At 32.9% G+C, this 10,847-nt stretch overlaps 1 protein-coding gene and 1 long non-coding RNA gene across 6 annotated transcripts in view; one reads left to right on the top strand and one right to left on the bottom strand.

Annotated features, from left to right (window-relative positions):
• LOC106458771 (single-stranded DNA-binding protein 3-like) overlaps window positions 1–10,847 on the top strand; it is a 170,248-nt gene that overhangs the window by 71,269 nt on the left and 88,132 nt on the right. For all 4 annotated transcript variants that reach the window (XM_022385104.1, XM_022385103.1, XM_022385102.1 and 1 more), the window contains exon 3: window positions 1,105–1,191. In XM_022385104.1, coding sequence (XP_022240812.1) covers window positions 1,105–1,191 — 87 coding nt within the window. The remainder of the gene's footprint in view (window positions 1–1,104; window positions 1,192–10,847) is intronic.
• Window positions 370–10,847, bottom strand: part of LOC111085623 — a 21,778-nt gene continuing 11,300 nt past the window's right edge. The window contains exons 2-4 of one of the 2 annotated variants that reach the window (XR_002610436.1): window positions 7,639–7,791; window positions 4,028–4,122; window positions 370–840 (exon numbers count right to left, since the gene is read on the bottom strand). This is a non-coding gene — a long non-coding RNA (uncharacterized LOC111085623). The remainder of the gene's footprint in view (window positions 841–4,027; window positions 4,123–7,638; window positions 7,792–10,847) is intronic. The other variant, XR_002610437.1, reaches the window with a different exon arrangement.

A 10,847-nucleotide genomic window follows, 5' to 3' on the forward strand; every position in this document is an offset into this window, starting at 1 on the left:
TATATATATATATATATATAGAGAGAGAGAGAGAGAGAGAGAGAGTTCGGTATTTTCCCGTCCCTAATTAGGTAAGCCTTGGCCTTGATACCTCCCCACCCCCCACCCTCCCTCTCCATTCGATCCGGGACTTCTTGGAAGCTCGGATGAATATGCGGAGAGTAAGCCAACACGCTGCATCATATCAGTCACGTAACCATGGCAACTCCCTCCCTTTACCTATATTGTGAATTTTTGTTTGTTGAAACTTCGATTTTATATTTAAACTTTTTTTCACACCCTAAGTTTAAAAATGTCATATTGAAAAAAAAACCAGTAGAGTACAGAGGTTTAAAATATTGAAAACAAGTTCGGTTATTAACAAATCGCTAAGTTTTAGATGTAGTGAAAGTTTTTATTTCCAAACCGTTTTTGATATATTTTGTGTAACAGGTGCAGTACGTTTATAGATTTAGAAGAACGAACAGCGATAATTTCTTTTTGGGGGAACCTAACATGATGTTAATTGAAAATTAATAATCGGGGGAAAAAAGGGTAAACAAGTGAATTAGAATTGATTGCAACGGCGTTATAGAATAAATATTATCACAACTTGTTGAGTGACAAGACAATTAATTGTTCGATAACGTCTCTTCAAGTAAACATGCATACATTATGGTCAATGCACGCTGTAAGCGGTATTATTATTGTGTTCAGTAGCGTGTGTATAAGATTATAAATACTTCGTGGCTCTCAAACACTTCCTTTAGGTATTTTAACACCACCACCCACGGTACTTGAGGGATTTCTTTTCAGATCACTGGATACTGGTGTTCTTCCATGAGACGATTGTGGCGTCATCTAGTAGAAAGAAAGCACATTTTTTACCTTTGGTGTTGAAATTTAAAAAATGAATAACTTGACGGTTTACCAATGCGACACATAACTTCACTGTCAAAAATAAATAAAATAAAATTACTAAACGTTAAATAATACTTGTTTCACTAAATCGTTTCAGGAGAACTAAAGTCTATGTTATCTCTTACCCTCTTAAAATAAATATTTTTTGTTATTAAGAACAAAAAACTAAAAACTTATTTGTTTGTATTACTTTCCCATTTTCAGAATCCTTCAGCGCCCAGTCCTTTGGGTCAGATGCCACCTAATGAAGGTATGCCAGGTGGGCCTATAGGACCAGGAGGCTTCTTTCCAGTAAGTATTAATAATTAAGGGTACTGGCTGACTGATAAAACACAATAATAATAATAATATTAAACTTAATGTAGCTTAAAGAACAAGGTACTTTTATTAAAACTTATAACACGTAAAAGCTCTTGACATAAATAGTTCTTATGTAATTTTTTAATTATTCTTTTGCTGATATGTTTCTTTAGAAATAGTAGAGAAAGTAATATAATAAGACACATCTCTGTAATGTAAGCAAATCGAATCAATAATGAAGCATTGAAGATAGAAATTGTGCTATAACTTAATAATAGATAGAAAAAAATTTTGTTTTTTTTCAAATGAAAAATGTGCTATGAAGTGAAATCCAAAAAAAGACAAAAAGTTGAAATACCATTCTTCCCTAATTCCATTCCCCCACCCCCAGTTATCTTATGAGTTTCTTTATCTTTTGTTTTCAACTCTTGAAATGAAGAGTAATAACTATTTAGTGGATTTTATTAGTCTGGTTACAAAAGCTTTCTAAGGGGGAGAAATCTGGGAAAATTCCAACACCAAGTGTAGGTTTTAGTAGAGAGTGCATTGTTTAACCACTAACTTGAAACAATGTTATTCATGAAAGATTACAATAAACACCAATACTTCACAGAAATGAAAAATATTTTGTTATAATTATAAATTTAAAGAAAGTTTTCATTTAAGCATCTACTTACATACAAGTTAATTTTGATTTGTGACTTTGTGCCTTTTAAAGGTATCATTAATTAAGAAATTTGTGACCAGTGGGAGTCCTTTCCAGTATTGCAATAAATTATCTGAAGCTGTCACAACTGAAACTTGTTTTGTTGTCAGTTGAAGAGATCTTTAATGTTCCTTTTAAACTGAAGTTGACATAAAAAAAAGGCTTACTTATATAGACAATAAAAATCTTATTCTTAACCCTTTGTTCTTCTGAAGAATAATAGTCAACTATTCAAAAGCGCTCGAGTTTTGGGTCTTATTTTAAGTCTATTATTCCTAACAGGGGTACTTTAATATAAAAGATAAAAACTTAACACACCTGATCTTCCTTTGGCTTTATGTCTACACTTCATATCACTAGAGAGGTACACATATCTTACTTTATTTTGATTCAGATTTTCTGGAAGACACCCTTTAGTGAACATACTAGTGTTTTAGATGCTGTCATTTTTATTTTTGCTTGGCTATATCACTTTTCATCAGTATAACATTTTAATTAATTTTTTTTCATATCTTTCTTTCTGTACTTTACTACTGTAATTTTTCAGCTGATTTGATTCTCTATTATTTACATGATTGCCAGATGTAATCTTAGACCACACACCAAGTATGAAAAATCGTACAAAATGCTCTAATTGGTCATATGTTCCAAAACAAACATTCACCATTGTATTTCTCTTAGATTCAAGTTTGGGTTTTTGTCACCATTAGATAGTTTCCAATCCCTATACTGTAGTAGCAGTAGTGGATTACAATGTAATCAAGCTAATGGCAAACTCACACACACACAAAAGTTGTAGTTTCTCTGCAGCTTTGTTATTGGATTTCAGTAGTTAGTGAATGCTTTTTATGACCATGTTACTGAACTCTGGATTGAGGTGCAATAATGTGGGGACTGTTGTTATGGTAAAGTATCATAGGACTGTTGTCTGACGAGGTATCATGAGAATTTTCTTATTGTACAATATTAAGAGGCTGTCATTATGGTACAGTATGTGGACTATGGCTATGGTAAGTATTGTGGGTTTTGGTACAGTATTGAGGGACTGTTTGTTATGGTACAGTTTGCATAAGATACCAAGAAGTTCATAATCAAGACAAGTTTAGTATCATAGTCTGTAATTCATGAAAAACCTGTACTTTATCTTGGTGAATAGTAATAATAAATTATATTTGATTGGTGTGGGTAAGTGTTGCATAATGTCATTGAACTACATTAATACTAAGAAGTTCATAATCAAGACAAGTTTAGTATCATAGTCTGTAATTCATGAAAAACCTGTACTTTATCTTGGTGAATAGTAATAATAAATTATATTTGATTGGTGTGGGTAAGTGTTGCATAATGTCATTGAACTACATTAATGGAATCAGATCAACCTATCTTTACAAGAAATGTTTTTACCTGAGAGCCTGCATTTACTTGACATTTTTTAAAGTGAAATTACAAGGTTTCCTGAACACAAGTACTTTAGCCACATTTCACATGATACATTAATACTTCAACAACATGCTGCATTGCTCTGATCCATACAAATTAGAATAACTGGGAGGTTAGTCTGAATATTATAAGTGTCACGTTTATTCTTATTTTATTAATACAGAAATTTGTGATCCAGAAACATATCCATTCCAGCAAGAAAATGTGTGAGGGCATTAAATGAGGAAGTTTGTGTTTTGATTTATCCAATGTGTTTAATCATCATCAAAACTGTGCAACAGAGCTCACTGAACAGCATCAAAATCTGGAATGCCTTTAAGTAACATATCTCTTGTGAGTGTCAACTTATCGTTAAATATTTTCCATTCTCTTCTTTGAAATAAATTTAGAGACAAAGACAGTATATGTCTTTCAGATGCCTGGCTCAAGCTTTTCAAAACAGATAACTTAAGTTAACTCACTTGGCTCATGAATTTCTTGTATCTGGTATTGAATGTGTTTGAATTGAAATCAGGATACAGTATAGTTGCACATACACAATTATATGCTGTCTTGTCATCAGTAGCGAGGCATATCAACTCAATTTCTAAACGTATTTGTAACATAGAAAAAAAAATACACTGAAATATTTTTGTAGCACTATACAATTTGTTATTACCAAAACATAAAGTTTTAACATACCTTCAACTTCAGAGCACAATCAAGCTTTTGTGTTCATACAGACAGCACATGTTGGTGGTTTCAATCCCAAAATTCACTTCTTCTGGTAGTACATTCTGTTTGAAATATTTCGGATTAATAAGTTTAAGGCTAATGATAAACTCTACTCATTAAGTACAATATGTTTTGTTTTAAAACACACGTGCTTAAGAAGTTCCATTCATTAGAATATGAGCAAACAGTTATAGGGGAGTACACTAAATGCATTTGGTTGACATTTATGAAATACCAGTAATTAGAAACCACTGTTAATAGGTTACTTATATTCTTCTCACATGAAGAACCGCTAGTTAGAAACCTCATGAATGGCACGGTGAGTAGTAAGGTACCTATATGACTTATGTCAGTTGTTAATAATACCAGGAAAATGATTGTATATTTTGCATTTCAGAATTATCAGGCTACCAGGTTGAAGATTGAATGGTCAGAGTCTTAGTAATAGAGCATTGACAAGAGAAAACTTTTTCAATAGTGCTAATAAATAATGGTTGTAAGGCTTAGGCTTTTTACATTATTATATCATAGATACTGTGGTCTTAAAGCTTTAAGTAAATATTCTCCAATCAGATAGAAAACCACACTTATATTTGGAGTCTAAAAGTGGGAAGTAATAATCGCTTTACAAACAAAGATGTGTCACTTGATACACTTTTTGAAATCAGTCATACATTGTAGAAAATAGTTCCAGTGATAATGATTTGTCATCTTCCATAAAGTGTCATTGGTGTAAGATAAACAAGAGATAGAAACTGTTAAGAAAAACCTGTAACTGAAGTTGTTCTATCAATGGAGTTCCAGTAAAATACACGTTTTTACTGCAGATATTCCAGCAAGGATTAACAAATTTATTATTGTACTTCCAGCAAAATATAAGCTTTCTGTATGATATAATATCCTGTAATAAAGATTAACAATTCTGTTTCGAACTTTCAGTGACATACAAACTCTACTGTACGATATATCAGCAATCAAAGTTTATCAGTTCTGTTATTGAAGTTCCAATAGAATTTAAAACTCTACTGTATGATATATCAACAAAGTTGAACAGGATACGTTATAATACATCAACCATGTTAGACCTGCCATATCAAGTGTTGACAAGGCCTTTTATCAAATACGAGGGCTGTAAAACTCTCCTGTATGATATACCAAAAACTAATGGTGAATAAGTCTGTTAATGGAGTTCCAGTAAAATATAAAAATTTCCTGTATGATACATCAAAAATAAAAAATGAGTAAGTGTGTTAATGGAGTTACAGTAAAATATAAAACTCTCCTGTATGATATACCAAAAATAAAAATGAGTAAGTGTGTTAATGGAGTTACAGTAAAATATAAAAATTTCCTGTATGATATACCAGAAATATAAAATGAGTAAGTCTGTTAATGGAGTTACAGTAAAATATAAAAATTTCCTGTATGATACATCAAAAATAAAAAATGAGTAAGTCTGTTAATGGAGTTACAGTAAAATATAAAAATTTCCTGTATGATATACCAGAAATATAAAATGAGTAAGTGTGTTAATGGAGTTCCAGTAAAATATAAAAATTTCCTGTATGATATGCCAGAAATATAAAATGAGTAAGTCTGTTAATGGAGTTACAGTAAAATGTAAAAATTTCCTGTATGATACATCAAAAATAAAAAATGAATAAGTGTGTTAATGGAGTTACAGTAAAATATAAAACTCTCCTGTATGATATCCCAGCAATCAAAGATGACTAAATAAATTAATGGAGTTCCAGTAGTGTATGAAATACTCCTTATAAAAACCATCAGTTAAAGATGGTAAATTATGTTGATCAAGTTCCATTGGAATTTAAAACATAAAACAAAATATATAAACTACCAGTGGTCAAAGTCTAATCAATAAATCTGTGGCATAAGTTAACAATCAAAAATAAAACTTGCATAGAATCCCAATGGTCAAGGATAAACATCCCTTGTTAATGAAGTCCAACAAAATATATAACAATCCTTCTCTCCTATATAAAAATGACTATAATTAAGGAGAAATCATTTTAGCTAATTAAATGAATGTATGATCTAACAACTGAAAATATTTTACAGTATCTCTGTTTAAGTGCTGATGACAAGCAAAAATGTTATTTTTAAGGATTATTTTTTCATACAAAGTTCATTAGTCTACAACTAGAGGGAGCCAACAATAAGGTAACTATAGTAAAAGATTGATTTATCGCTAGCCCTTTTTGGTTCATCTGTATATTTAGTTTATGGTTGTCTTACCTAAAATTATTATTACCACTAAAGTTTTAATATGCAACTGTAAACTGTAAGAAAGGGAAACAGTGCAGATAAGCAAACAAGTAACCATATCAGTTTCATTCTCTTTATTTAAATAAGGTGCTGTAATGTTTGTAATTTGACACTTTGCTGGTCTTCAATAGATCCCGTTTTGGCAGGTTCTGGTTCATAATATCTGCTCTGGATTGACAGTCTGTTTCAAAAGGATTAAACCTTGACAATGTTTTGTCACTCTCAAGGGTTTTTCTGATAATGCACAAGTGCTAAAACATTAACACTTTCCAAGCATATTGTCTTTTCAGAAGCTCACGCACTTCATATCGTGCTAACGACTTACTTTGTCATTTTTATGAACGTATTTGATCATTGTGTGTGATCAGCTGTTTCTACAGTTTTTAACTGACTTTTCACCAAAATTGTTCCTTGTACCATGGAGTTGTGTATCTTCCAAGACAGACAAAATTTCTGTTTTACAGAGTTACCTCCTCGGGTTTTTTTAAATAGAGAAATACTTTTTTTTTATAATGTATGTATCGCCTTGTATTTGATTCATACATGCACTTGGAAACCCTGAAGAGTGTAATGGTCAAAATTATAGTTCCTCATCGGAATTATACACAAAGATCTAGTTCACACAAATGCAAAACAAGTTGATCTCCCAAATCACATAATTTAAAGCTAATATGTTGTTTATTTGTGGCCAACCATGGTCGAGGAACAAAAGTTTTATCCTGTATACATGTGATTCCAGTCTGATAAAGATCTAATGTCATTACGTCACTTCTATGGTTCCACATCTAGTGGTAACAATGCATTAAGTTCATTGTTAACCCCAAATCACGTGAAGCCAAATGATTTATTTATTTATTTTCTAACCTATTGGTTTTAAATTTGTTTTTAAAATGTCTATGATCATTATTGGTAAGAGGCTTACTTAATTCAATGCTTTTTTTTCTGCTAACTTTGAGCAAGTTATATGTCATGGATTGTAAAGATTAAAGTGACTCCAAGAGGTTAAATATTAGTTGTGACCTTTTGTTTAATCTTTTATCCTAGTTAATGTTTATAATGTTTATCGCCCCCAAATTACTCTTATGTTAAAGGTAACCAAGAGGTCAGGTACTATTTTTTTATGATATTTTTTTGGTGAACCTTGACCTAACTTGTAGGTTTCGAGTCCTATTTATGTGGTAAACTCAGTGACCCCAAGGTCAAGCACAGAAAGGTAAATGCTGTTTAATAAATACCAAACTTGATTTGATCTTTAATGATTAATCATTCAATCATCATTTCAGTTACTTTACCTTTCAGGGCATTGTTTGTTGTCTCACAACTCTAAAATCCGGGGTTAGATTCCCTGCCGTGGACAGAGTACAAATGGGCCATTGTGAAGCATTACACAAAGACACCTTCAGTTTCGTGAGGGATAGTGTGAGGTTCAGGGTAGTGATTACTTCCTAGAAACAACCAATAATTTAGTTATTTTTAAGAAATAATATACTTGTAGGTCTCGTCTTTCATACACATACACTTAGATGAGACATAAGCAATAATAATAACAACAACAACAAAAATACATGGTTTAAGTGTAAGTCTCCTCCTCCCTTTCTTTAGTCACTCATATTAAAAGTGCTGAAATTTTGATAAAAGAGTTAACATATAAAGTGTAATAGACTTAAAATAAGACACAAAACTCGAGCGCTTTCGAATAGTTGACTGTTCTTCTTCAGGAGAACAAAGGGTGAAGTATAGTCAACTATTCGAAAGTTTTGGGTCTTATTTTAAGTCTAAAAGTGCTGAAATATATTGCTAGGAATTACTTGTAACGTACTGCAATGTAAATAATAATCTGAAGCAAAAGTTAGCTTATAATCTATACATTAGCGAATACATGAAGAAATCTTGCGTTAGTAGTTTGAAATAAAAACTGTCAAAATTTGTGATTCTCAGATACATGGAATGAAACGCATGAAGAATATTTATATATTTTATATTTCTATTCCGGACAAGCGTAGAAACATATTGACGGAAGATGGAGCCACTGAGCTTCGTTTTTCACGTCACTTCAGTATTTGTAATGTTTTCTTTTCTCACCTACTTTCGTTCTTTGTCTGTAGTTGCATTTAATTTGTAGGTTCATTAAAGAATTGATTAAAACATATGTGTTGAAGCAGAACGGTATTCCAGCATACACTTTTCTATAAAGATTTATTGTCCCCAGTACGACGTAAACCCATAATAAGGTCGTCAGTAATGTATGAGAATAGAGCCCTCTATAACACTGCTTTCTAGAAGCCGTGATAAGAACAATCTTGTGGATTCCTGAAGCTGGTTACTGTGAGATATTATTATATGGAATCTACGACAGTTGTTTCTCGCGTGTTATCGGTCCACGTGGAATACCACGCACAAGATTTAAGGCACGCATGTTCGTGGTGCTATTATTTATTTCTATCGTACGTCGTCTCACAAAAGCTGCACACTTAACTATGATTTATGTTACGAAATTTACTAACTCTTCTTCCTTCGTTAAGAACGAACCTGGTAGTCTAGTATCACGCCCTCGTTTATTTATCGCGATTAGATTAGGCCCCTCAGTGGCTCAGCAATATACCTAAAGGCCTATAGCGCTAAAAAACATATTTCGATACTGGCATAGCAAATATAGCCCAAACAAATGGTTAAACTAGAACAGCGATGTGTATTTCATGTTCATCTTGTCATGATGTACAATTGTTGTACCATACACCTGGTTACTTCCCACGGTTAAACTAGAACAAATATTTGTATTTAATGTTCATATCGTTGTGATGTACAATTGTGGTACCATACACCTGGTTACTTCCCACGGTTAGACTAGAACAAATATTTGTATTTAATGTTCATATCATTATGATGTACAATTGTGGTACCATACACCTGTTTACTTCCCACGGTTAGACTAGAACAGAGATGTGTATTTAATGTTCATATCGTTATGATGTACAATTGTGGTACCATACACCTGTTTACTTCCCATGGTTAGACTAGAACAGAGATGTGTATTTAATGTTCATATCGTTATGATGTACAATTGTGGTACCATACACCTGTTTACTTCCCACGGTTAGACTAGAACAGAGAGGTATTTAATGTTCATATCGTTATGATGTACAATTGTGGTACCATACATCTGTTTACTTCCCACGGTTAGACTTGAACAGAGATGTGTATTTAATGTTCATATCGTTATGATGCACAATTGTGGTACCATACACCTGTTTACTTCCCACGGTTAGACTAGAACAGAGATGTGTATTTAATGTTCATATCGTTATGATGTTTAGCATATTCATTATCATCCATTGGGTCGGGCTAAGTGGCCCTTGTCCTACAAAATATCGAACAGTGTTCTTTATTCATTTTCTTGCATGTTTTATTTTACATCTTCAACAAATAGGTCTCCCTCTTAAAACGTTTGTTGACACCATATGTTTTCAGCATAGAAGGGTCGTCGTTCCCCCCAAAATGAGGGTGTATGTTTCTGAATCCTTGTCCCCAATTGGCTACACCAAAGGCTCGGCTCGCATCTGATGTCATTAAAAGTCTTTATGTTGAAGATTGTAATTGCTGCACGTTTCCACGTACTTATGTGAACTGTCAAGAACAGGACTGTAATATTCTGAACATCTGTCCAGTTTCAGAGGATATGACCTTTGTATGATTACAGTTGGAAGCCTTTCTCGACACTTGTGGACTGGACGTCGTCCAGGGCTCAATTAAGACCTATTCATAGGCCATTTCACTCCTGTGCTCTCCTCCCTCCCTTTCTCTACAATTTTCTTTTGCATTAAAATATCCTTCAAAACAACCTTTTAAAAGTTTTTCTTAAAGTTAAAAATTATTTGAGAAAGCTATTAAAGTATACGATTATAAGCAACCGTCTTCTCTGCTTTTTGGTTTAAATCGATACTGGCGTGCTCAAGTGATTAGCATCCTAGTTCTGTACAAACATGGACGTACCTTAAGATTGACTGTCACATCCCACTATTTTATCAGTCAAGAGTTGGCGGTGGGTGCTGTTGACTAAGTTATATAGTCTTTATTTGTTGACATTCTAAAAACTTATTCGTGAAAACAAAGAATAATATTTTATAATATGCCAGTCACCGTACTTCTGCCATATTCAATATCCACGAGGCCTTTCGCTCTATACCAGAGCTCATGAGGTCGGCAGGAATACAACAGACATAGTAATGTTCTAGGCGCTATTTATATCATCAGATTTCATAGACAACGACTGTTGTGGTGTGACCTACATTATTATGTAGTGTATTATGTTTATTATCAATTTTATTTAAAATGGAGATGGCTATGTACAAATAATCCTTGTGTAGCTTTCCATTAAAATTATAAATTGTTTGTTTGTTTCTGAATTTCGCGCAAAGCTACACGAAGGCTATCTGCGCTAGCCGTCCCTAATTTAGCAGTGTAAGACTTGAGGGACGGCTCCTAGTCTTCGCCCCCCACCGCT

The sequence above is a fragment of the Limulus polyphemus genome, unplaced genomic scaffold (genome assembly GCF_000517525.1).
Source record: "Limulus polyphemus unplaced genomic scaffold, Limulus_polyphemus-2.1.2 Scaffold512, whole genome shotgun sequence".
In the NCBI taxonomy this organism is placed as follows: domain Eukaryota; kingdom Metazoa; phylum Arthropoda; class Merostomata; order Xiphosura; family Limulidae; genus Limulus; species Limulus polyphemus.